We start from the raw sequence: 26,163 nt of genomic DNA, 5'->3' as shown, positions 1-26,163 counted from the left end.
GGCTGCCTTACCGGATTAGATTCAAGTATTGTTATATCCAACTAGAGAATGGAGATAGCTGTTTTAGAAATATTTTCTGCATTTACATGGATTCCCAACTTGAGAATTTCCTACCTAAGCAGCTGTAATTCATTTTTATCAGGGCCAACGCCTATTGTTCAACCCTGCATTTTTTTTTGACTTCTCACCCAATATCCTGGAGCGTCTGGAATATTCTATATTTTATTACCCGCCCAGCCCAATCCATACTAATCCAACTCCTTCATAGGTGGAGCCCCCTTGTCATGGGTTTTTGCAAGTACTATTCACAAGACACACTTTATATATTTAATTGTGTGACCGTATATCTTGAGACTTAAACATGAGACCTAAGTTAAACTGTTTTAAACCTTTAATTATTTTAGACAAGCGTGTTCAACCCTGCATTGCTGTTCCGTAACGTGAAAATTTTGGTTTACTTTTTAATGGCCCAATGCTATGAACACTAGGCTTAACAATACTCTCGGGCAATTCTTGTATTTGGGCAGCGATCAAACCTCCGCAACTGTTTTTCCTTACTTCCAGGGCTGATACTGATATTTCAGACACATGATGCCAAGTATGAGGAATCAACTCTATTGTTTAATGTTTATAACATGTAAATAGTACGCAGTGGTAGAAGTAGACCCAGAATGAGACGGATTTTTTTTTTTTGGGTTTAATGATAAAAATTAGGCATCAAAATATTATTTCAATAATAAATTATTTTATATAGTAATGGAAGAAAAAATTCAAAAAATACAAAAAAAAAAAAAAAAGATAGTACATGTTCACGTATCCAAAATTATGGACCACCATTGGGAATAAAAGGGATCCTAATAGTTTTGGGGGAAAAAAGGAATCCTAATCAATGAGAGAAAGAGAAATAATATGGACAAGGTAGCTGGACAATATAAGGAATAACGCATTAATTTTTTTTTAAGAAAACCCTTCTATATATCCAACGTATTAATTTTAAAGGGTCTATTAATGAAGGGAAACCCACATTACTTTTTCTTGGTAAATAAAGATTAGGCAGGACTTGAATAAAATCAAGTTACAGCCCTAGCCTTCCTATATGACCAGGAACTTCACTATTAAACAACATGTATCCACCGTTGGCAAGCCATTAGGCGATGTTATCATGTAACCTACTCAAGGCATAACTAACCATATCTCCAACAAACATTGTGGACTTTGGGGTTGAAGCATTTAAGAAGCACGGATCAAAGGATCAGGGGGAGTGTGGGTTTGGGTTTTGTGACTGTGTCGTGACTCTTGTGACTGATAGAAAGGTTTGTCATTTGCTTTATTTTATCTATTGATACATGATATTACCCATGGAGCGATGACTTTAATTTTGAGGTCATTAACGATAATTAATTTCTCAGTATGATTTCTCTGCAGAAAATGATCATATACTCGTTTAATAAAAATCAGGGAAGCTAACAATTTTATGATAACTAATATACCAAGTTGCGAATCAATATTAGTAGATTATGTGTCATGAACAAGTAAACAACAATCCATATATCAGTAGGGTGTGGTTGTGTTCCAAAACATAATCTGTCTAATTGCACGAAAATAACTAACTCAATCCCATATTGTTGCGGGTCTCGGTTATATGCATAAACTAGAGCCTTTTGGAGGACAAATACCTCCATAATAACATAGCATTACTTCAATGACTCTGAATTTTCATAAATGCCATACATCAGCCAGTTTATCAAGTGATTGAACTTTGTCATATAGGGGACAAAAAATGATCTTTTTAAAAACATTAATTAATTTATTAATCTAGCTAAACACACACACATACACATATATATATATATATAAGAAAATATCTGAGTAACTTCATTCGACTAAAATCCAGCACTCGCATTTGCAGCTTGCAAGCGTATATGACACATTCAAATAATTAGTCTCCTGAATCTGTAATTTTTCTATTGTTGATGCGAGTCCTATAATTTTAAACTGTTAAGGGTGAGCAAGCCCACAAAATAATCACATGCTGAACAATCTAAAACCTTCCCTATCCTAAGCTAAACTGTGAATGAAGAATTCACATCATATTCACAGCCCCTTTTGAGCATTGGTCTTCACTATCACTCACTTCTCACGTCTTTTCTGCTCTAGTGTTTGTTTCTGCTCACAACGACAGAAGCAAGGCCACAAAAAGAATGGCGAAAACACACCACAATTGAACTGGTCTCATACCTGGATGCCCAAAGCTCGAAAGATTTACTGCTGCAACAGGGGACACATCAACCTTAGGTGAATCACATGCTCCGAATGTTGTGTTTTCCTGCCAAAATCATCCAATTATCACAAACTTTTAGGTGACACGGATAGAAGACAAACAACTTTTTGAATAGAAAGAACAATTTTTTGTCCTTGGAATTTTGGTCAGTTCAAGTCAATATCCTTATAGTGTTTTGATCAAAGAATCGGTCCTTAGAATTATGGTCTGGTCAAGGTCCCTGGAGATGGCGTGTCGTTGATGTGGTAATGACATACTACTGACAAGGAAATGATATTTAGTCATAATACGAGAGACTTTGACCAAAATTGACCACAACTTCAGAGATTGATTCTCTAATAAAAAACTACAGAGATATTGACCCAAGCTAACTTCAAGTATATGGACCAAAAGTCATGTTCTCCTTTTACATAATATTCAGTTGTGACATATGTAATTGAGTTGTGTATCTGAGAATCTCTTCATGTATAAAGCGTCTTGACACATCCTTAATTTCATAATGGGGAAAAACGAGAGAAAAGAAAAAGCGAATTTTGCAGGTACATATGAGTTGAAGTAGAAATGCAGGCAAAACCTTGCAGGAGGAGATGTTTCCACATCCACATACTAGATGACCGTTAGCTACATCGACTGCTTCTGGAGCTCCACCTCCATCACTTCTCTGAAACAGGGGAATGAACAGAATTTCATTGTGTTTCACTTAATGATGCACACCCCCATTTTCTATAGCTTCAATGTTTGATAAATTCTTACACAGATTTGGTCCAAAACAAATAAACAGATAAAGCTAATCACGAGGAGACATGGTTATGTGTCGGAACCGAGTCTCATGGGAAATTATGCTTCAAGTGTTCACGTCATTTCTTGATTAATTTGGTTATATTTTCTAGGCAGCCTATTTACCGGGTTAGATGATAAAAGCAATACCTTGTAGAAGTCAACAGCGATGAAATTAGGCCACCGATTGCCTGAGGCTTCATAGCAGGTGTTGATCATGCTAAGCAAAGGAGAAGAATTGTCCTTGCATGATCGAGTTACATCTGGGAGATCTCGAAAGAAGTTCACTAGCACTAGTGATCTTGATTTTGTGTTCATTGGTTGTGATTCTCCTCGATTAGGACACGAACCAGCCTTCATGCCTCCATTCCCATCTGCAATCTCAAACCCCACATTGGAAATTTTGTTAACCTTCAGAAAATAGAGTGCCTTCAAAGAGATACAAGCAATTTTCTAGAGAATTAATTTATAGTGATTTTAGTATGAGACTCACACTGGTTTTCTACAAGGTAGCGCCACTCATAGGCAATCCCTTCAGAAGCTTCCTTGGATGCTTTAGAAGTGAAGACCACTAAACGTTGGTTCTTTTTAATCATATCATCCACTGTTGGCCAATCTCCTCCATTTTTGGGCATTCTGGATACTGGAAACCAGTATTTTCTCAGTCCAGCAGCGTCAAACACCTTTGTTAGGCCTTTTGGCGACGTTACATAATCTTCAATCATAATTGTCACAATCTCTGAAGGGTTAGCTTCCAAGAATGCTCCAATCTCTTTTAGAACATTAACGGCGGGTTGCTATGTAATAATTGTCCCATTCATCATGAATACCAACACATAAGTATATCAGAATCGAACTTAAACACATGCTATTGTTTGTGCTAGGAGTGGTGTTCCTATTATTTCTAGATCAATAAAAATTTATATCGAAGTATCAAGTGTTGCATTATCCAATAAAGACATCAAACGTGTAGCAGTTTTTTTTTCGGAGAACACAAGTTTTGTGTTCAGGTGATTCTTTGATACAGAAAAAAATAATAATCCAATGTTCATACTCACAAAAGCTGTGTAGTTATAGCACTGACCACCAAATGAGTGACATAGCCAAATATCATTTTGGAAGTCATACATGTCAAGCATTAAACCTCTTACTCCATTCTGCAACATAGAAATTTAAGTATTAGCTCCCAACCCAACTATAGCATTAAAATCAGAAGCATTTCAACTTTATTTTGCTTGGTTTTGCCCTGATCATTAGCTTCTTTCATTCCCTGAATTCAATTGCTATAGTGTTGTCTGAAACATATAATGTTACACTCAAGAAATATTGTTCTTAGCAACTGAGTAATCTAACTTACTTTTGCCGTGTAAAGCATTATTTCTAATTTCTTACCTAATTTGATTAAACTAATCTAATTTGAACTTATAACATATGCAAAGGAATGCAGGTCAAAATACACACACACGTGTAAAGAAATCTCAGTTGTGCCCAAAAGATATACACCCAGATGTAACGCATTCTTCAGTTAATTTTTCATAAATTGAATAATTACCTGGGGCCCCGCCAACCTCACAACCACCTTGAGAATGAACTTATTACAACCTCCAGTCTCAAATACAATGCACTTGCTTAAATGTTTTAGTGATCCAAAATATAAGTCACCTTTTGATTCATTAAATGCTTTTTCCTTGAAATGCTTCCCATTAAACATAGTGAGAGAGAGATTCAGAATTAACAAGAGAAAGGTTAACCATTAATTAAAGGTAAATATGGCAAAAAAATATTCCCTCTGTAAAATATTTTTAAACGTTTTATATATATAAAAAAGTTAATTTTTTTCTTGATATCATAAAAAAGTGAGGTGTACTTTTATTTTTACTATTGCTTTTAAATAATAATATAACTATATTAAATATTGTTATGCTAATCAAGAAAGGATAAAATTAAAAAAAATAATCTAATTATTATAAGTTGTCTTATATTTTAAATTAAAAATTACTTTTAAAATGTATTTTATAAATAAAATCTGAAAGAAGTATGTTTTACTATAAATTTAATGAATTTAACTAACTTTAATAAATTTTGTTTGGATGTGTAAAGGTAAGTATTGATATCTTATATTTGAGATGGGAGGTGAAAAAGATAATGTTTTGGAGTTACAGAGTAAGAAAAGTTTAATCTGAGATTCACAACGTGGGGACCCTCTGAATTCTGATGCTGTGACCAGAAGGCAGAAGCTTGACTTTCCCGCCAAGCAGAGACACAATAAATAAGACGCGACAACCGAAAACCGACTGAGAATCATTCATTGTTTTCACATTGCCATGAGATTTATTTGTATTTTGAGTAAAAGTGGGTTTCATTACTTAGAGGGGGAAAAAAAAACAGCTATAGTGATAAAAAACAGACCAGGCTATGAGATCAGCTGTACAAAAGAATAACGTAAAAAATAAAATAGAAAATCAAATGGGTCTATTTGTATTAATTACGAGTAGTGTGGAGTATTCGATAAGAAGAGACGAAGATAACCTACGTTAAGCTGAGAAGTGATTGAATCCTGCTGGTTCATCGGAGCAAGAATCAGAGAGCCCGTCTGCGATTTCTGGCCCAACATGGCAAATGCATTGTGCGTCGTCAGCCACGAGTACCGATTAAAGGGCAAACCTTTTGCCTATTCAAAACACGAGCAACACGTCCCAACACAGCAATGAAATGTTAATAACTCAGTTCACTTACGTATTCGGACGAAATCAAGGAGCGAAAAATCTTGCCTTTGAAGTGGGACTGAAGGGTTGGATGCGAGTACATCTGGGACGGACATTCCCATTTGCCATGCACGTCTCGCAGTGCAAACCGGAATCGCAGTTGGTGTTTGTAAAGCATAATTGTCCCTCCTGAGAAAAAAGAAGCATGATCATTAATCAACGAAAGAGGACGAAGGGGGTTCTAAAGAGAATCTGCACCTTGAGAGCGATGGAGGATCCCAGAAGAAGAAAAAGAAAAGCAAGAAAGGATGTAGCGAGGATGGGTCTCTGCAAAAGAGAAGTCACTTTAAAAGGGAGAATTAAAAACAGAGCTTGAAGAAGAAAGAAAGAAAGAAAGAAAGAAAGGAGCTAGGAGTAGCTTGCCTCCATTGATCGGCAGTTTGTTCAATGAGGGTTATGATGTGGAGAGAATGAATGCGAGAGGAAGGTGAGGATGAGTTATATCTGATATCTCTTTCCGTTAAAGATAGAATAAGAAAGTTGAATTAGAAGAGGGCAACATGTGAATTCTCGAATGAGACGTGCGCGCAGCAGAGTCGGAGCATGCACGAATACCAGCTTTATCTGCCTTCGCGATGTTAAATTAAAATTAGTGCTTCTAAGTTTTAACTGCCACATTTTTCAATTTTCTTTATTTCATTTTAATCAGTTAAAAAACAACTTCTTTTTCGGCCAAGATAAAACAAACCACCTTGAGAAGACTAGTTTGGTGAAGACTGCTCTTTTTTTTTCCCAAAAAAAAAAAAAAAGAAAAGAAAAAGAGCACAAAATACGGCCAAATATGGTACGCTCTTCGTTTCCTTCTAATGGGATGCAATGGCTGAGTTGATTTTAAGTCTTACAAATCAATTATCTATCTATCCATCCATTAATATCTAAAAGCAGATCACCTTTGGAGATCTAAAGAAAGATTCGTGTAGTTCTATTTCTATACTCCAAATCTATATGAATTGAATTGAATATGACATTATTATTTTATTAATCCTTCATTTTAAAAATATTTATATATATGTGTGTGTGTGTATATATATAATTTGTATAGATGTGGATCTTATGAGAAATAAAATTCTATCCAGTACATCAGTGAAACATTCATAGTATTTAATAAATATGATCCTTTATCATCATCTCATATCAGAATCATTTTTATTTGGTTTCAAATTTCGCAGCCACATCTATTTGACTCCTATTTATCTTGCTTGAAGCCTATCGTATCGATCTTCTGTTAATCCATGTTAATAATTAATGTGTATAAAATAGCGCAAGACGAAATTTAGAATAAAATCATTTTCTATTATTTGTAGGACGTATAATTTGGTGTTTTACTGTTCCGGTATCAAATCATGATTATGATTATTTAAATATGGATTAATTTTATTTTTATTTCTTATTTTCAGATGTTGTTAAATTGTAAAAAAAAACCTAAATACTTTAGAAATAAAAAGAATCTCTTCCTTGGATATTGTATATATATGTTTTGCTGGATAAGAAAATTAAAATGAATCACATGAATACATGATTAATAATTTATACATATTGTGGTTTACTTTACATTTTACACTCTAAAATAACACATTATTAAAATATTTTATAATCTTATTTTTTAAAAAATATAAATTTTTAAAAATATCCTTCATTTGATACTCCATATATATATATATATATATATAATATTAAAAAGATAGAGAATATATAACAAAGGTAATATTAAAAATATAATTAATAAAATATTATTTTTGTCAAAGAGTTGAATACCGAAGGCAAATATTAACATATCACTTTTAGGTGTTTTTACTTAATTTTCCTATTCATTAATTGTTCTGCGAATTCATGCGCTTTGCTTGGACATGCCGCAGAGTGGATGTTGGAGTTGCACATTGTGCTGAGATAAAGCAGCTTTCTGGGAAAGCAAAGAAGCACAACAAAATTGCTTTCCCGTGAGGATTTTACAGAATTGCTTCACGCCATCCCTTTCTATTAGAAAGACTTGCAAATCTAAAACAATAAAATATATCATAATCTCCTTCACTGTATTTATTTTCAGTGCTTGCTATGCCCATCTAATATCAACTGCACATGTAATCAGACATGGGAAGCTTAGGGAAATGTTTCTGGCTTTGGGTGCCTTTGAAGTTTTGGTCGGTCAGCCCACCCATACGAACTCATGATTTAAATTCCTAAAACATTTGAGACTTGAATGCCTAATTTATAAATGAGACTCCAAAATTTACAACAATTTAAATTGAGAAAATTTCAAATAAGGATCAAGGATGAAACATAATTACTAGTGGGTTTCAAAATATTTTAAACTTTCATTGTAGTCTAGAGGGATAAAAGTAAAAATAATTTTGATTGTAAAAAAATAAAGATATTCTTCATTTGTTATGTAGAATCATTAGTTGTTAATTTTTTACTTTATTTGTTAATTTATAATATCACTTGTAAATTATATTCATTTGTCAGACAAGCAGTAACATTAGTTGTTAATTTATCAACTTTACTAATTAATTTACTAACATCAATTGTTAATTATAAGAATTTATAAGTAATTTACAATTGATGTTAATAAATTAATAAATAAAATTAATAATTTAATAATTGATATTATTATTGATGATTGAATAAATGATGTAAAGTTTTATATAATTATTGATACGTTAACTTATATAATTTATAATTATATTAGTATATTAATAAATGAAGTAAGAAAATTAACAATAATTTTACATGACAAGTAAAAAGTACTTTAATATTTTTATAATTAAAATTATTTTTATTTTTATCCCTAAATTAAATTAAAATTTTAAAATTTTTTTAGACTTATGTTACATTCCTACTCGTTTAAAATTCTCCCATTTAAATTCCTCCACACGCAGACAAACTAGCGCTATGATTCTTAGAGAGCCCATGGACCAGGCAAACAAGAAGCTGTTACTGCGCTGAGGCTACCTTAACCTTAAGCAGCACACCTCGTTGGATCACAGCTCACAGGTCCCCACAATACAATGTCACATTCTAACGCTGCCATGTCTCATGGTAGGAGCTATTTGCCTATTTCAGACCTTAGCGTCAGCTCTGTTGAGCCTGTGACAATCCTCTTCCTTCTCACTATGAAACGGAAATCCCACGGAAAGGATTGGCCTTTTTTGCAACGATTAAGAAAAGAATCTCCATTTCTATAACTAAACTAGCAATAATTCTCTCTTAAATCGAGTTAGAGCATTGTTGGTGTGTATATGAATAACTAAATGCCAAAATAAAGCTTCAATTTTTATTGTTCTGTCTATCTATCTATCTATCTATGTGAAGAGGCAAGGTATCGATCATATTTACGAACAAATGCGTGTCCTTTATCGAATACCCCCATTTGTGTTTTCTACGCATTTTCAGAGTCACTCTGGGAGTTACTTGAACGGAACTAAAGCTTAAATGTGTAATGTTTACGTAGTTTGGGGAGCGAGTGGCATTCGCATCAGAAGAAGAGCGTCGCTTCTTTTCTCATGCTCTGCCATCTGGAATCTGAACGTGAACCCCACTAAGAGCAACCACGAAATGAAGTTCTGGGTCCCCCTCCCTCCTTCTTCCTCGATGCGCATATATTTAGTAATTACTCTGTTTAGTGTGAGTCAGTGCCTATCAAAACCCTCCCTCCCTCCCTCCCTTTCTTATCCTTTGTACAGCCCCATGCTTAACAGAAGGTAATGGAGTCCCGAATGAGATTATAATATTGACACACTCGTCTTGAACCTTCGTGCCCATTCTTAACTTTCATTGCTTTACTTTCTTCTCTTTCAACTCGACCATGTTCGGCAAGCTCGCGTTTTATTTTGAATTGCTAGCATTTCTGGGAATGCAGCTTCCCCTAACAATGGCAGGTTAGTGGTTCACTCAAAAGTCCTTTCCTTTCCTTTCTTTTCTTAGTTCAGCTTCGATACCTATCCTTTAGGCTCTCCCTTTTTCTGTGTGTGAGTGCAGATAGCGGTGCTTGTAATTGTGGCTTCCTTGCTATAATCGTTACAAAATTCTATTTAGTGACAGCTATCGGAGTCTCATCTCAGGTGAGGCTTGGGGAAGTTGGGAATGGATTCCATTGGATTGTGTGAACCTTTTAAATCTCCTATGTTGGGATTTGAATTTGCATGATTTCTGCCTATAACGAGTCATCAGTGAGACTTGCAATAATTCCATCCACAGTGAGTTAACCAGAATATGAAATTAATTCGATTGATTTCTGATTAACAACTTGAAAAGGAAACAACCCTCAGTCACAATAATGATTATTCTAATCAGCATATTCCCTTCATAATGAGATGAAATAATGTTGATTGAATCCTTCTTTTATACAGAGATCTCCTTTTACTATAAATAGTGACTAGGTTTTGGAAGTAAAAACACCCCAGAATGAACAGTTCTTTAGTTCGTTCTTTCTTTCCTTCTCTCTCTTCTTGGTGCATTTGTTGTGCACCATTGTCTAGTAGTTTACACTTGTGTCGGTTTTTGGGTAGATTCAGTAATGCTTAGATCTGGCAATGCTCTAACTCGACTCCATATTATAATGTTTAATATTTTATAGCTGTGCACTATAAAATAACGTTTAATATTCGTTCATCCTATACGTCCTCCATTTGCATATTTGTCATAAATTTATGAATGTGGTCCACCCTTCTGTGTTAGTCCATTTATAGTCTGAACTCTGAGTCATTACTCATTCCCAAATCCTAATGGCTTGCTTTTAAGGCAGGGAGAACTATCTTGATGGATTAATAACTACATTTACAAAAGCCTTTTCCACAATAACTGTAATAGCGCTTCCTTGAATGTCCGTACAAAAAAATTATTACTAACTTTAGAGCTTGTTGGCCTGAAGCATAACAACTCTTGCATTTGCACCACATGTCATTCAAACTAGGAACAGTTAAAACTCTACACATCTTACCCTGTTTTGCTACTTTTTACTGGTAAGCACTGTAGACTTTAAATGAAAATGTTCTGATGAATTAGGGTATGTCCTATCCTCTTAATTTGTTTTTCTGAAAGATAATATGCAAATTAAAGGATTTGCTACATCTTTGTAATAAATAATACGGCTCCGAAGTGGCCAAAAAATTTCTAAAATCATGTGGTCTTTCCAATCTTGGATATGCCTTTTCTCATTTATTCTTTGTCATGCCTTCACATGTTTGCTTTTTAAGTAATATTTCTACTCTAAATGTCAAATTTAGAGAGTGATAAAAAACTTAATCAGTAATCAATCATTTCATCAAGCTAGCCTCTCGCTGACAAAAAAAATTAAGCTGTCACTGAACGGCAGAATGATTATAAAATATAGTCCACATCATTGTCAATCTTTTAAATGTACTGTTAGTGTATGGTTGGAATTACAGGTGATGAATTACAGAAGATCAAATTATTACCCCAAAAGAAAGACTTTGTGATCTGATTTTGTTGCTGATTTTGCAGATTGTCCTTTGGATTTTACTGGTTCAAACTTTACACTCGCATCCTCTATGTGCTCTAACCAGTTTGAAAGAGGGAAATGTTGCCGCTACATTAATGCTAACATTGCAGTTTCTGTTGCTCGTTTTGCAAATGTAACAAGAAGCCTTGGAGTCACCCTAAATGCTTCTGACCCCTGTCTCCAGACCATATCTCAGACCTTGCAACATTATGGCGTTCCACATAATGCAACAATTTTCTGTGGTTTTGGCACAAAAATCTCAGTTAATTATGAGTGTGAGGGTCGAACTACTGTCATGCAAATGCTGCAGTCTCCCCGATTTGTGCAGGTTGTGGAAAATTGTAAAGTGCCACTGGCTGAGGAAAGTAAATGCAAGAAATGCTTAAATGCTGGCATTAATTTCATACATCATCTGATAGGCATTAAAGATAATATAACACTGAGTACATGCCGTGATGCCACCTTTGCAGCATTGGCAAGCCAAGTTGATGAAATGTCTACCATTGACATTGCAAGCTGTTTCTTTAGGGTTCAAGGGCTTCTCAAACCTCGTGGTAAAAAATTTTAACAAGTGAAACACTATTATATGCATGAAAATTTTCATTTGTGTTATCTTTGTGAAGTAAATGTGAAGCCAATAGAAGTTTGGTGAGTTATCTACATCAGTGATCATAAATTGCCTTCTCAACCACTTAGAGTATCAGGTTCCTTGTCAAGGAGTCAACAAAATAGTTTCATCTATTAAGTGATGGTTCGGAATGGTTTGTTTTAATATCTAAATCATCTTGATAATATGACCATCATGGTTGTTTAAAACTCTTGCACAAAAGTCTTGCTTGTATTTGCATGAATAGGAAATTATATTCAAAGTTCCCTCAGGAACTGAACTTGGCTTGTAAAAACTGGATGAAGTCTAGTTCCATCCAATAATGTGTGCTAAATGGCTGCTCATCTTGATTTTCTTTTCTCCCTATTAAATATTATGATAACATATGAGTTGAATTGTTGTGAATGGAGTAAAACTTGACTGATAAAGTTATTGCAACTGTGATGCTAGTTATAGTGCCATCCCCATCTTTGCCAACTCCTGAGGCTTCTCCTAGTCCAGTGGTTGCTGATAGCCCTAGTCAGTCACTGTTAGGTGCACCTCTTCAAGGAAAGCACCGTTCATACCACTTGGCAATAATTCCTGCTATTGGTATTGCCATCACAGCTATTGCTGCTATCATGCTCTTGGTCTTGGTTGTTCTAATTCGTCAGAAAAGAAAAGAACTAGTGGGGACTGATAATTTTAATAAAACACCTTCTAGTGCAATGTGGAAATTTCAGGAAGGTAAGGCTCTTGATTCTAGCTGCTATTTTATTCTCTCTCTTAGCAGAAACACTCAGAAAACAACTGTACTCTTTTCTGTTTTTTTCCTTCCTTTTTGGGTACCCTTAAGTGGGGTTTTGCAGGTCCTTCATCTATGTTTCGGAAATTCAACTACAGGGAGATAAAGAAGGCAACGGAGGATTTCAACACCATCATTGGGCAAGGGGGGTTTGGAACAGTATATAAAGCTCATTTCCGTGATGATCTAGTGTTAGCAGTAAAGAGAATGAACAAAGTTTCAGAGCAAGGGGAGGATGAATTTTGTAAAGAAATAGAGCTTCTTGCTCGGTTACATCATAGGCATCTTGTTGCATTACGAGGTTTTTGCGTTAAAAATCATGAGAGGTATCTGTTTGAATACCCATATATGTTCTTTGACATCATATACTAGCAAACTAAAACCTTCAGCATGTCTCATGACAGGTTTTTGATGTATGAGTACATGGAAAATGGAAGCTTGAAAGATCATCTTCATTGTATGCCGCTCATTATCTATGTATTTAAAATACTATTTTGTTGGTTGAGAAATAAAATATATATCTCCCTTTGTCGTGCGCATGCACGCCTGTGATCAATGAAAAAACTATGAGTCTATTATGTTTTTTGTTTTATTAATTTTAATCTCACATTTGTACAGCCCCTAGTAAAGCACCTCTAAGTTGGCGAACGAGAATCCAAGTTGCCATTGATGTGGCTAATGCACTGGTAATCTCTCCAGAATAAATGATTAATCTAAGTCGGAACTTTTATCTGATGGCCAAAAAAAAGATAATCGAACTTCATTAGAATTGTCTTCTTTCTATCTTTTATTTAGCTACTTCAAATATATTTCTCATTCTGATTTACGTGCAGGAGTATCTCCATTTCTATTGTGATCCTCCTTTATGGCACAGAGACATAAAATCTAGCAACATTTTATTGGATGAGAATTTTGTTGCTAAGGTTGAGTAACTGTCAGGTGGCATGCCACCATTTCTGTTGTTACTTGTTCATTATCTTATTATATTCACATGGTTCAAAATAGTGTGAATATGGAGAGAATCAATACATTCCCAATCCATGCTGTTAAGATATTTCCTTTCTCATGGATAACTTTATTTCACAGTTAGCTGATTTCGGTCTTGCACATGCTTCAAAAAATGGCTCCATAAGCTTCGAAGCTGTAAACACCAATATCATGGGAACTCCAGGTATATCTTATTCATCTTACTCTTCTATTTTAATTCTCCTTTCTTCTCTATGAAGGAATCGGGATTGAACAAGAACATTCATCAATACTATTAACACCAGGTAAATGTGTTAAATGCGTTACAGGTTATATGGATCCTGAATATGTGGTTACTCATGAGCTGACTGAGAAAAGTGATATTTACAACTATGGAGTATTACTGCTAGAAATTGTGACCGGAAGACGAGCAATTCAAGATAATAAAAATTTGGTTGAATGGGCACAACCATACATGGGACCAGATTCTGTAACTCGATTGATGGAGCTAGTGGATCCTAATGTGAGGGAGTCATTTGACTTGGATCAGCTCCAGACAGCAGTGTCTATAGTAGAATGGTGCACACAGAGAGAGGGCAGGATCAGGCCTTCAATAAAACAAGTTCTTAGGCTTCTGTATGATACTTCAGAACCTATGCACAGTGGGTTTCTTCAAGATATTGAAGGTGAGGAGTGTGAAGGGAATCAGCAGAGTGGCAGAAGCAGCAGAGGTAAAATGCACAGAAATGAAGCATTATTTCAGAGCAAGGATGGAAGATATCTTGCTTCTTCTTCAAGTACATCCAGGTCTTACTGCAGCAAAAGCTTTTTACTTGAGACAAGTTCCCCACAGTCTCCTCTGAATATATTATCTGTCGAAGACAAATATCATTAGGTTCAGCAGCAACTCAAGTCTTACTGGAATTTCACGTTCTCCGACTTATTAAGGATGTGGACTTGTAAAGCATTTATATGTTGAATTTTGGGTAATGAGAAGATAATAGCTATGTCTTGCTTCAATAATCAGCATTGGCATAAAGTTGCAAAATGTCAATCACAAGAAAGAACAATACGCAATACTTGTAGCTATCCCACGCCTAAGAAATATATCTTGCATTTTGAAGCAGACAGTTATTTGCAAAATGCATGTTGAATGGCTGGGAAATCATGTTTTAGCATATGCAAGATCTGCTATGTTCTATTATACTTCAGGAGCACTGCCCTGTATTAATTGTAAATAAATGTTAGTTAATGGATTAAAATGATCAGAACTCTAACCGTACACATAGTATGATGAAACATAAGACACGGATTGAATATACAATGGAAATAAACAACAATATCTAATGATTGAACATATTGGTAAGTAAAAAATTGCTTTAAAGAGTGCGAGTTTAAGTACAAAGGACGAGAAGTTGCTTCACATACATGTACTTGAGTGGTGACTTCTACAAATAGTTTATCAATAGCAAAGGCACTAAAAGAGTGATATTGCTCTATAAGTGCACAGGTCATATCAAATAATATAATAAAAGTAAAGTATTATTTTTTTGAGAATTTATTTAAAAACAATGATCAAATAAAAAACTAAGTGAATTCAACCAAGTTGAGCCAAAACATAATTAAGTGAAGATGATGTTGCAAACTAAATTAACACTAAAAAAAAAAAACAATTGATTCACAAACTTCAAGCATAAATTGAAACCTAAAATTATTTATTCCCCTTACATTTTATAATACTAAAATTATCTCCTCTCATAAATGCTTTTAATGAAAATAAGTGCTAATTTAGGGTTCAAAAAATGCTTGGACAAGCTTTCTCAAATCATGCACAAGTGTTTGGTTAAATTAATTGCCCAATCTCTTATTACAATTAATAAAACTTAATTTGAAACACCAATCCTAATGTGGCTATGCAAGGTTAGCAAATATATCTCTATTTTACTAAAAAAATCATCCATTCACCATGCAAATATTAAATTCTTGCATTATTTTATTCAAGTTCTACACTCAATATAACCCTCTCAAGCATTAATTAAATGAACCCAACATCTAAATGGTGGCAAAACGCTTAAAAGTATTAAGAAAAGAGTAAAATAAATAAATAAATAAATAAATAAATATATATATATATATATATAACATTAATCACAAAAAGATAGGAGAAACTTAGTCTTAATCCATACAAGGGTTTAAAATAATTCTAGAGCAAAGAGTTTAGGTACTTATAAATATAAAAAAGCTACAAATACACAAAATTTTTAACTAATGCTACAAACATTCCTGACTATCTTTTATTGATTTACTAAGCGGTAGCAAAAAAATACAAGTAATTGGCTTGTGATTTACAACTAATTCTAGTAAATTTTTAATTAATGTTACAAATAATTCAAATTGTATTTAGTATATTTTTCAAGTGATTTATCTATATATTAATAGTAAAAAAATCATAAGTAATTAGTTTGCGATTCAAAATTGACTATCATAAATTCTCAATTAATATTACAAATAATCTCAAGTATATTTATTTAATTTTTTAAGTAGTTTATTTGTATATTGATAACAAAAAATTAATATTTACAACTGACTATTGTAAATTCTCAATTAATATTATAAATAATTTTAAGTGTACTTAATAGATTTTCCAACTGATTATTCACTTTTTTTTGTAAATACTATTCACATTTTTTTAATTGCAAGTAAAGATCATGACTTGTTATTAGAATTTTAATAATTCAAAATCTGTAATTGCTATTAATATTCTTATTAGTTCTTAATTGTCATTTTCCTTTTTTAATAATGCCCGCCCCCTTTTTTTTAACCAGCATAATGCTGTTTGCCTCTCCGCGCGCTAGGCTTGTACATAACACAGGCAATTAAGCATCAATCATGATCGAAGTCTACACGTGAACAAGATTTCAAACATGCCATCCATGACCTGATTGCTTGTGCTAAAGTAACTTATGTCCTATCTTTTTCATAAACAAATTCACTTAGTTTGCATGATTAAGGGGGAAAATATATATATATATATATATTTAAGAGTAATTTATCTAATTTAAGCAAACAGTTATTTTATAAGCAAAGTAAGCATAATTATCAAATTATTTTTTTATTATTTTCAAATTCAGAAAAGAAACTGAGTTTAAAAATGATGAACGGATAAACATTTCCCCCTTTGATTCCCTTTCTTTGTTTGAATTATAAAATGATGTGACTTGCAAGGTAACTTCCTTAAATTCACCATTTCATAGCTTTTAATATATGGATCAGCCATGTGAGATGAATTCAATAACCATTGAATATATCCTAAAATGCAATGGATAACTATGTGCTTTGTTTTTTTTTTTTTTTTGGGTTAAAAAGCCATTAAAAGCAACATGGTTTTGAATTTTGGTGGAAACAGGACTGTTTTGGTGGTTTCTGATGTAAAACCAAATAAGCATACACAACTTATCTCAAGGAAGCTTGTGATGCAATTTATGTACCATCTAAACACATATTTCCCATCAGATGGAGGCCAAATTGATGCAGCAAAAGATGAGATTAAGCTCCCACCAACTATTGTACCAACTGTTGAAATAAAAAATGCAGTTCAAAAGTCAGATTACAAGTGAAAACTCAAGAACAACGATAAAGCTAAGCTGTGAAATCATTATTACTAGAACAAAAGGTGCTCCAAAGAAGTGCATTATAGCAGTGATAAAAGGGTAGTCACTTCTTCTATCTTCATACTTATTAGGGACGCATGTACAAGAACTTAGTAATATTAAGAAAGATACTGATAAACTAGCTGTTAGATTCAACTAGAACCTCTCATGACATGAAAGAGCACATATTGGTCCACTTTGCTGGGAAGCTGCCTGCAGTAAGCTTTGTGTTAGGACTTCAGAACCCTCTCAATGGCAGCCACATAAAACTTCTTTGGCATGGTCCCAATCACGGAATCACATTTCTGACCATTTTTGAACAACAAAACCATAGGCACTGCCTTAACTTCATAGTCCTGAGCAATTTGCAAATCAGAGTCTGTGTTGAGCGAAAAGCATTTGAGTCTCCCAGCATACTCCGATGCAATCTCATCAATCACCTGGAGCAGCATCTTACATGGGCTACACCAACTGGCATAGAACTCCACAAGGACAGGGGTTTCACTGTTCAGGATCAAATTTTCCCATAACTCTGTGGTGACAGGTACAGCTGCAACAATTGTAGCTCTCATGGTTAAGATGCCATCTAAAAATTTAATCCAAAAGACACAAACCTTTAAAAGGGAAAAGACACTGAAACCAAGAGTAGGCAAATAAACCATGCCAAAGAATGAAAGTTATATAACTTGACTGTCCTTGACCTTCAGTCAAGTTAGAGAGAGTCAATTCAGATTTACAAATTGTTTCAGTCACCAAGTTAACTGCTTGAGATTTTTTGTCCCTTTGGTTATACTCTACTCTTCTAACAACCAAATAACAGTCAAAAGATGAAGCAATTTGAGGCAATCATGCACAACATAAAATGATGAATAAACAATCAAATGAGATACAGGCATCCAGCTATAATCAGAACATTGTTTGGGCTTATATTACTCCAACTTTGAAACAAGCACTAGAGTTGAGTGTTATCTAATGACTAACGTCTCCACACATCTGTCACTTAGCCAAGGGGGGGTATTGCGGGCTTCATTTGACATTCAGGATTCACCAAAACCGCTCTCTCTTTGGCTCTGGACCAAGAGAGAAATCTCTCTTTCTATATCATCACTTTGCTAAACTTATGCAAATATAGAGCAAGTTGTAAATCTCCAAATACTAATCTCATTAAAAACCATTACTCAAGGTAATCCAGGGTTTAATTGAAGAAAGATTACTAAGTTTGTAATTTAAGAAAATAGAATCCCAAGTTTTCATAGTTTAAAAATACTTTGAAAACTATCTATTAACTTCTGATCAGAGTAAAATAATGTTATGAAAACATAGGATATTTCAAAGGAGTGAAAGGAGTTGAAAAATCTTAAGGTTTTGAAAACAGAGCAGTGCACTGCAGCTCGTGCTCAATGCGTCATGGCTTGCCACTCTCTGTGCCACGTGCCACGGCACAAGTATATATCACATGAACAAAGCAAAGCTTGAAGAATAAGGATTTGGTTAATATGTAGCTTGCCAAAAACCATGAGGAGCCCAAAAAGAGGCACATGAGCAAGTGCAGTTGCCTCTGGTATACAACATCTAATCCATAAAGCTCATCATCTTAAGTTTCAAAGATCGCTAGCAGCTCAAAATTCTATTTAGTTTTGGTGCCAAACAAGAAATTCCATATTCACAGAGAGAACAAAAAACCAGCCACTGAAATTGGAAGAAGAAAAATGCTTTCAACTTAAATAACAACCGACTTCTTTACTTTTTCCACACCAGCTCTGGCTAGTTTTATGCATCAAAGAAACAAGCAACAGACAATGCAACCAATGAATCTCTTTCCCTATTTGACGACGATTCAGTCTAAAACAGTTTCCATAAGTGCATGTGATTGCAAAAAGGGACGCACCTATTGTCTGCTGCATGCACCAAGTAAGATGAGAGTGTTGACCCTTTGTTGTCCTCAGCAATGGAAATGAAGCACGTCCTGTCGGTTTAAGATGGTGCCGAGGGTAGAAGGACGAGAAAATTGGTTTGCCACGGCTAGGAAAGCGAATCACAGGAGGATCAAAGGTTGTAAAATGGGACGTTGTTGTAGCCATGGAAAGACTAAAAGTTAAGCTTGTGCAGTGCTGGGGAAGGTGATCAAGATATGTATAATCAAACACTACTTCCCTTCGTGAACAAGACTGCTAGTCAGTTTGTGCAATTGTCAGTATACTTTAACAGCGTGCAAATGGAATGGAAAATTGTGATTTTGAGTACGATAACAAATATATAATATATAATAAAGCTCATAGGATGCCAGTGGTATACTGTTATTTACAGAATTCAAGGAATTATTAATAATTATAGTTCTTAAATACTAGGAAAATATATGACATAGGGGGAAAGGGAAAAGTATACCGAAAAAGAATTCTAGGATTAAAAATGAGTGAAAACCATTGTTCTTCAAATAAAGGAATAGAATTTTGGCCAAAAAAAAAAAAGAAATAAAGGAATAGAATTTTCTCTTGAGCAAACAAAATACTACCTCCAGTCTCATTTATAAAGCACGTTCTAAAAGATATATTCAATTCTATTTATAAGTCACAGTGTGATTTTTTAAACAATATTTAAAAGATTTTTTAAAATTACTTTTTATGAGAGAAAAAAAATAATTTGATATCACTCTTTAGATTTGTTACATGGGAGCATATTTAAAATTTCACATATTTTTATTTCTTTTATTTTTTTATATTGATATTAATAAAATTAGTATAAATAACTTAAAAAGAAAATCGGAAGAGTGCAAAGCAACAAGAGTTTCAACTAACTATTCTAAAAAAAAAAAAAAAGGTGTGATAGGAACGTGCCGTATTTACCTACCAATTTTATGGTATTCAAAGGTCATTGCTCAGATACTGGATTCTGTGGGGGATTGAAACAAGATTTGGTAGTGATGACTCATGAGACATGACTCATAAATGATGATGGGCATGCAAACAGATAAGCCAACAATAGAAAATAAATATAAATAATAAAGAACAACAAAACACCAACAATTTGTTCATGACTCCTCCTTCTCGCTTACGTTGAGTAAAGGATCGACCTTTCAGGAATTTTTTAAACTTTGAATGAAAGGAAACTCCTGTGGTTAAAAAGCCGCTTTCATTCTGAGATTTCCATATATTTGAAAATTGAAAAATTGTGTTGATATTTTTGCAATTTTTTTGGGTTTTTCATTTAGGGGCCTTCATATGTGTGTTGAATCTCAACCTGAGGAGGGTTAGATTATAAGATTAGACGGGCATGCGATTAGTTGAAAGCTAGATCGGCTGGTCAACATGGAAGTAGATGCGATCCTATCATATCACAAGCAGGCCATTCTAACGATTTTCAGACAACGAAAATTCAAATCTGTGTCTAAATCTATTTCAGGACCAGTTGGACCACTCATGAGGTGGAAAAAGAATTGAAGGTCAGTTTTAACCAGCACAAAAATTAAATTAAATAATGCAGTAAAATTACAATGATACAGTCACACAATTTTTACAAGAACACAAAAAATAATTTCCTTTGAGAATTTGACTTCTGACCACGCTAAAGGGTCACAAGTCACAGCCATTCCATGGGATGAAAGAATGTATTATCCTGGCTTTTCAATTTATATCACTCTAAAACCCGTCTTTCAAAGCATAAGAGAGAGCTTCTTGATAAATACTTTTAACTTGTTGACAACTCTGCATAAGTCTTATATCGGCGAGGGAAAAAAAAAAAACTGTTATAAGTCTTATCACCATCTAACACTCCAGCTTATCAACGTGTTAGCCTCTTTTTTGTTCTTTATTAAATCACAAAGAATGATTTAGAAACAGAAGTTTTCTGATTTATGTACAAAATAAGATGAATAAGATTACAATACATCACATTCTAAACACACCAAATTTGGTGTTTTCTGGGGCACGGTTCATGGAAGCAGAGATGCAGAGACCAATTACTTTTCTAGTGTCCGCTGGATCAATGATTCCATCATCCCATAGCCTTGCTGTGGAGTAATACGGACTCCCTTCTCTCTCATACGCCTCCACTACTTTTGCCCTGAACTCTTCTTCTTCTTCCTTGTTCCACTGCATTACAAAAAATAATAGAACAACCCATGAGATCTTTAGGTGTTTGCCATTAGATTCTTAAGATAATGACATGGTTGACATTAAAGGCTCTTTTGAAAATGACAATAATGCGATGCTGAACAGTTAAAAATATACACATCTTAGTTTTACTATGATAACTAACATCCAAACAAACACAAGCCAGGGAAAATGGGGTAAACAGGAGTTTATCGCTGATAAGTAATATAATTGAGTTTTCTCTTTCATATTATTTTACCTGAATGCCTTGCTTCTTCTTGTTGGCTTTCTCAATTTGGACAAGCACTCCAGCAGCCTGATTATCATTATTCAGAGGACAGTAAGTAAGTCCACACGAGGGAAGTGAAAGTTGCCAATGAATTTTCAAACTTTAATAGTGGGTTTAATCATAAAAAAAGGGTGCATTAGAAAAATGCCAAAATGATGCATCTAACATTGTACGGAATACAGACAACAAAATATTATACATATAAAAAAAGAAATAAAGAAAGGAAAAAATGAAGAGCAATTCTTAGGCGTTCACTATCAGATTCTTCTGTCTACACATGTAGAGTTGGGGTTTTTAAGGACTAAATCGTGCAATGTTGAATTGCTAAAAATGTCCACAAGTGGCATTTTTATTTGTTAATATCATAGTGAATGCCTAAACAACTTAAGTTTCTTTAATCCAAGATATGCTGGTCCAATAAAGCTAATAATTTGTAAAGGATCATCCATGTTTTTGAAGAACGTAAAACAGAACTTAAGCAAAAGCAATAGTAGATAATCCAGCAAATTAAAAAAGAAAAAATCAGTAACAACCAGATATTAGTGACATCAGAACTCCAAAAGAAATACAACATATTCTAGTTCTCTTCCATGACCTCAAGTGAGATGCACTACCTGAGCACCACCCATCACAGATATTCTGGCATTTGGCCAAAAGAACATGAAATTGGGACTATATGCACGACCACACATTGCATAGTTTCCAGCACCGAAGCTTCCACCAACAACTATAGTGATTTTAGGTACCTGAAAATGTTGATGGAAGGCAAAATTTATTATTTCCCCCCAAAGAGTCTGTCATGCCTGAGGTTTACACTTACAAACACACTAGGAGTGATTTATGAAAGCCATCCTGCTTAATTACATAAACTTAAAAAGCCCTAAATTAAAAAAAAAAAAAAAACAACTACAGAGAACGTGTGTGAGACAACAGTAGCATAACTGTCAAGATAAGCAAACATCAGTTACCTAATTAAATTTCTAAACAAGAGTCTCTTAGAATATCAGTATGTGTCACCTTAATAGTTTCTAGATCTTCATAGAAGAGAAGTCAAGCTGATTCACATCATCGACGCATATTTTAAGACACTAACAATTACAAATAGATAAAATTATTCTCAGATTAGAAACTGCAAACTAAGAAAAAAAAAATTATAGATTTATGTTATAACAAGTAGGTAGCTCTTGGGACAATTAACGGTTCTCTTTCACAAGCTATCAAGTATTTAAAGGGTTTTCAGGCATGGGCTATTACTAACCAATTTAATCTGCAATCTATTCAGGCAAGATGAAAGAGCTTAATGTGAAAAATATGACAGGACATAACGACATATCACATTACCAAGAATAGTTTAATTTGACTCAAAAACAAGAGAGAAATCAACTGTTCCTACTCGTTTTAACTAAGATACAAAGCTGATACATACAAACAAGAATTAAGGTTAAGTCATAAAGAAGAGGGTATTAAAAAAAATAATCACGAGGTTGGAAGAAACTAACCTTTGCACAAGAAACAGCCATTACCATTTTTGCTCCAGATTTTGCTATGCCATTTGCCTCAGATTTCGAGCCAACCTATCAAATAAGCAGGTTTGTGACAATTGCTTAGGAAAATTTTAGGTGTAATAAATCTTAAATTGAAAGAGAGAGAGCGAGGGAGGGAGGGAGGGAGAGAGATACAAGTTAAAAGCACGAGAAATGATATAGGATATCTTGGATGATACACAAAATTTTATGTATTGGGAGGATAGACGAAAAATGTTGAGATTCAGTATACCCATGCAGAATGAAGCTTAAGGTAAAAGTAAGATGAATTACTACCTCTGTTTTGAAGTATAAGATGCATTTGTTACTTTTACAGTGAGACTTAGACCATCTTTATTTACTTTATCTATCACTTTTGTAGTCAACTTTAATTGTTGAATCTTAAATTTACAAAATCTTTATTATCTGCCAATTATTTAGCTCATTTGAAATAGTAAACAGTAGGTTTGTATGAAAGGGAAATCATCCACCAAGAACATAAAAGGCAAAAAGCATCCAAGTCAGAATAACAGAGGAGGTAGCAAAAAATCATACCATGAATCCAGTAATGTTCTGAAGGAAGACCAAAGGAATGTTTCGTTGAGTACATATTTCAATGAAATGAGCCCCTTTTAGGGCAGATTCATTGAATAAAATTCCGTTGTTTCCAAGAATTCCAACAGGCTGTCCAAATATTCTAGCAAAGCCTGTTACAAGAGTCTGCATGGATATTGTCTGAGAACATACACATACAAATAAAGCTAATGGTTAAACATCTTGAAAATGAAGAGGCTATGCTCTTACGGTGCCATATAATTTTTTGAATTCATCAAATTCGCTTCCATCTACAATCCGAGCAATAACTGATCGGATGTCAAATTGCTGCTTGAGATCAGTTGGAGCAATAGAACGAAGTTCGTTGGCATCATGTAGTGGCTCTCTATATTCATATTTTACATTTTGCAATTCATTTCCCAAGATGTCTTTCCCAGCCATATGCAAGTTCTTAATGATGTTCCTCCCAAGAACCAGTGCATGTGGTTCATCTACAATAATATTTAAGAATAAAATTCCATATGATCACTGATAGGATTTAAATATGTTTCATTTGCCACCAATCAAAGCCCTTTTCTTTAAATTTGGCTGTGGATGTGTTGGGGGGAAGAGGGAGAGAAAGTACACATACTAAATACCTTGAGCAAAATAATCTGAAACACCTGATGTCTTGCAATGAACACTTGCACCCCCCAAATTCTCTGCGGAGACCTCTTCCCCAGTAGCAGCCTATAAAATCATCTAATTACAGTAAACGCTTGTCATAGAGGCATAGAGGCCACACATGAAAATACATTAACATAAACATGGTGTGGACTATTTTAAAAGTCAACAGAAGATACTACTAAGAAAAAGCAGCCACACACAAAGGATTTAGGGTCACCAGAGTGCCTGAAACTCACCTTCACAAGAGGAGGCCCTGCCAAAAAAATGGTTCCATTTCCCTTGACCATCACACTTTCATCAGCCATAGCAGGTATATAGGCACCCCCTGCAGTGCAAGAACCTAATACCAATGCAATTTGTGGAATGCCTTCAGCTGACATTATAGCCTGGTTATAGAATATTCTTCCAAAGTTCTCTTTGTCCGGGAAGACATCAGCCTGCTTTGGAAGGAAAGCACCTCCACTATCAACAAGATAAATGCAGGGCAACTTGCATTGAGCAGCAATCTCCTGTGCCCTGAGATGTTTCTTAACAGTAATGGGATAGTAAGTCCCTCCCTTAACTGTAGGATCATTCGCCACGAACATGCAAAGTTGCCCATGCACAGGACCTATTCCAGTAACAATCCCAGCAGAAGGCAAAGGTTCTCCATATAATTCATGTCCTGCAAGCTTTATCATTAAAAAAACTCTTAAGATTCCCAGGACCAAGCATCGCCTAACTAAACAATACATGCCTTATGAGCCTGAGTCAGATGCAGAATGGACTTCATATCTGTTTTCCAATTTCCATTGCCAAGCCTTAATCACTCATACAATTTACGGATATGTTTTCTCTTTTCTGTCTCCAACAAAATTTCAAACTCTCACACTCACTAGAGCTTTGCACAAACCCAATGAAAATAATGAGTAAATGAAATATCTTATTTTTGTAAGGAAACCTGTGAAAGCTCGAGGAATGAAGCACCCGGATCAATTAGGCGATCAATTCTTTCTCTGGGTAGAAGCTTATTCCTACTCCTGTTCCTCCTCACTGCCTCAGCTCCACCACCCGCAAGTACCTTTAACATAGCAGACCTTTATACCAAAACGCACGTAAATGATAACACACGGATGCAAAGAGAGAATGAAATCAAGAAGCAACCTTGGCTACGTGAGATTGGAGCTCTGAAATCATGTCCGCCATGGAATTAGAGTTTCTGGCAAAGGCCTCGGAATTGCGGTCAATGCCATCAGGAAGGACCCCAAAGCAGAAGCCCCTTCTGGCAATAATCTCAAGGGTGCTTCCTCTTCGAGAACTTCCATAAAAACTGGACGAGATTGAAGTTGCTCTTCTCCCCAAACCCAATAAGCGCAGCATCTCTACAATATTTTAACTGTCTAGTTCGACAACTACACTAATCGAATGCGGACTCTTTTTGGAACTATGATTTCTCCCTCGGCTGTGTCATTACTGATTCACGGATAAGATCTTGGGGAAAGGATCAACAAATAATGTCAACATTTCATTAGTTTCTTCATCCTCAGAAGATTGACACAACTGAAAAAGGGTTAAAAAAACGAATAAAAAAATAGAAGATAATGTCATCGTTGTACTTTCTGCTTCATTTTACTTAATTTTCGAAGTATGTTAAAGAAAAATGACAACAACATGCTTCTAAAATATATGAACAATAATTCAATCGCTTAAAATATTATAATTTTTTAAAAATTTTTAAAGTTTTTTCTATTATTAATAAATTTATATTAATTATT

At 34.4% G+C, this 26,163-nt stretch overlaps 4 protein-coding genes across 7 annotated transcripts; 1 reads left to right on the top strand and 3 right to left on the bottom strand.

Moving 5' to 3' along the window:
* Nucleotides 1–1,854: 1,854 nt before the first annotated feature.
* LOC129287186 (PI-PLC X domain-containing protein At5g67130-like) lies at nt 1,855–6,301 on the bottom strand. Its single transcript, XM_054923377.1, has 9 exons — nt 6,187–6,301; nt 6,022–6,090; nt 5,830–5,952; nt 5,592–5,729; nt 4,117–4,215; nt 3,552–3,855; nt 3,209–3,432; nt 2,856–2,942; nt 1,855–2,326 (listed from the first exon to the last, which is right to left on the bottom strand). The coding sequence occupies exons 1-9, from the start codon at nt 6,190–6,192 to the stop codon at nt 2,171–2,173; spliced, it is 1,206 nt and encodes a 401-aa protein (XP_054779352.1). The 5' UTR covers nt 6,193–6,301; the 3' UTR covers nt 1,855–2,170.
* A 2,912-nt stretch (nt 6,302–9,213) lies between these two features.
* Nucleotides 9,214–14,764, top strand: LOC129285096 (probable receptor-like protein kinase At1g49730). Of its 3 annotated transcripts, none has more exons than XM_054920646.1 (9): nt 9,214–9,698; nt 11,284–11,835; nt 12,339–12,614; nt 12,737–12,998; nt 13,077–13,129; nt 13,291–13,358; nt 13,506–13,595; nt 13,759–13,843; nt 13,968–14,764. In XM_054920646.1, the coding sequence occupies exons 1-9, from the start codon at nt 9,626–9,628 to the stop codon at nt 14,531–14,533; spliced, it is 2,025 nt and encodes a 674-aa protein (XP_054776621.1). In that variant the 5' UTR covers nt 9,214–9,625; the 3' UTR covers nt 14,534–14,764. The 3 variants fall into 3 exon arrangements, with proteins under 3 accessions (XP_054776621.1, XP_054776622.1, XP_054776623.1); XM_054920647.1 differs by having other exon boundaries at nt 9,215–9,698; nt 12,495–12,614; XM_054920648.1 differs by lacking the exon at nt 12,339–12,614 and having other exon boundaries at nt 9,217–9,698.
* Nucleotides 14,765–16,809: 2,045 nt separating this feature from the next.
* Nucleotides 16,810–19,492, bottom strand: LOC129287190 (thioredoxin M3, chloroplastic-like). Of its 2 annotated transcripts, XR_008587611.1 has the most exons (3): nt 19,177–19,492; nt 17,452–17,838; nt 16,810–17,211 (listed from the first exon to the last, which is right to left on the bottom strand). XR_008587611.1 is itself a non-coding variant. In XM_054923379.1 (2 exons), the coding sequence occupies exons 1-2, from the start codon at nt 19,367–19,369 to the stop codon at nt 17,519–17,521; spliced, it is 513 nt and encodes a 170-aa protein (XP_054779354.1). In that variant the 5' UTR covers nt 19,370–19,492; the 3' UTR covers nt 17,220–17,518. The 2 variants fall into 2 exon arrangements, 1 of the variants encoding a protein (XP_054779354.1); XM_054923379.1 differs by lacking the exon at nt 16,810–17,211 and having other exon boundaries at nt 17,220–17,838.
* Nucleotides 19,493–21,062: 1,570 nt separating this feature from the next.
* LOC129285302 (methylcrotonoyl-CoA carboxylase beta chain, mitochondrial) lies at nt 21,063–25,918 on the bottom strand. The gene is made up of 10 exons (XM_054920931.1): nt 25,553–25,918; nt 25,350–25,469; nt 24,646–25,080; nt 24,382–24,472; nt 23,993–24,234; nt 23,744–23,908; nt 23,165–23,239; nt 22,280–22,411; nt 21,636–21,692; nt 21,063–21,376 (listed from the first exon to the last, which is right to left on the bottom strand). The coding sequence occupies exons 1-10, from the start codon at nt 25,766–25,768 to the stop codon at nt 21,173–21,175; spliced, it is 1,737 nt and encodes a 578-aa protein (XP_054776906.1). The 5' UTR covers nt 25,769–25,918; the 3' UTR covers nt 21,063–21,172.
* Nucleotides 25,919–26,163: the final 245 nt, after the last annotated feature.

The sequence above is a fragment of the Prosopis cineraria genome, unplaced genomic scaffold (assembly GCF_029017545.1).
Source record: "Prosopis cineraria cultivar Desert tree isolate PC_DT_omini unplaced genomic scaffold, ASM2901754v1 PC11, whole genome shotgun sequence".
Classification (NCBI taxonomy): domain Eukaryota; kingdom Viridiplantae; phylum Streptophyta; class Magnoliopsida; order Fabales; family Fabaceae; genus Prosopis; species Prosopis cineraria.
Note: the sequence above shows the minus strand (reverse complement) of the source record. Positions and strands in the feature narration are given on the sequence as shown.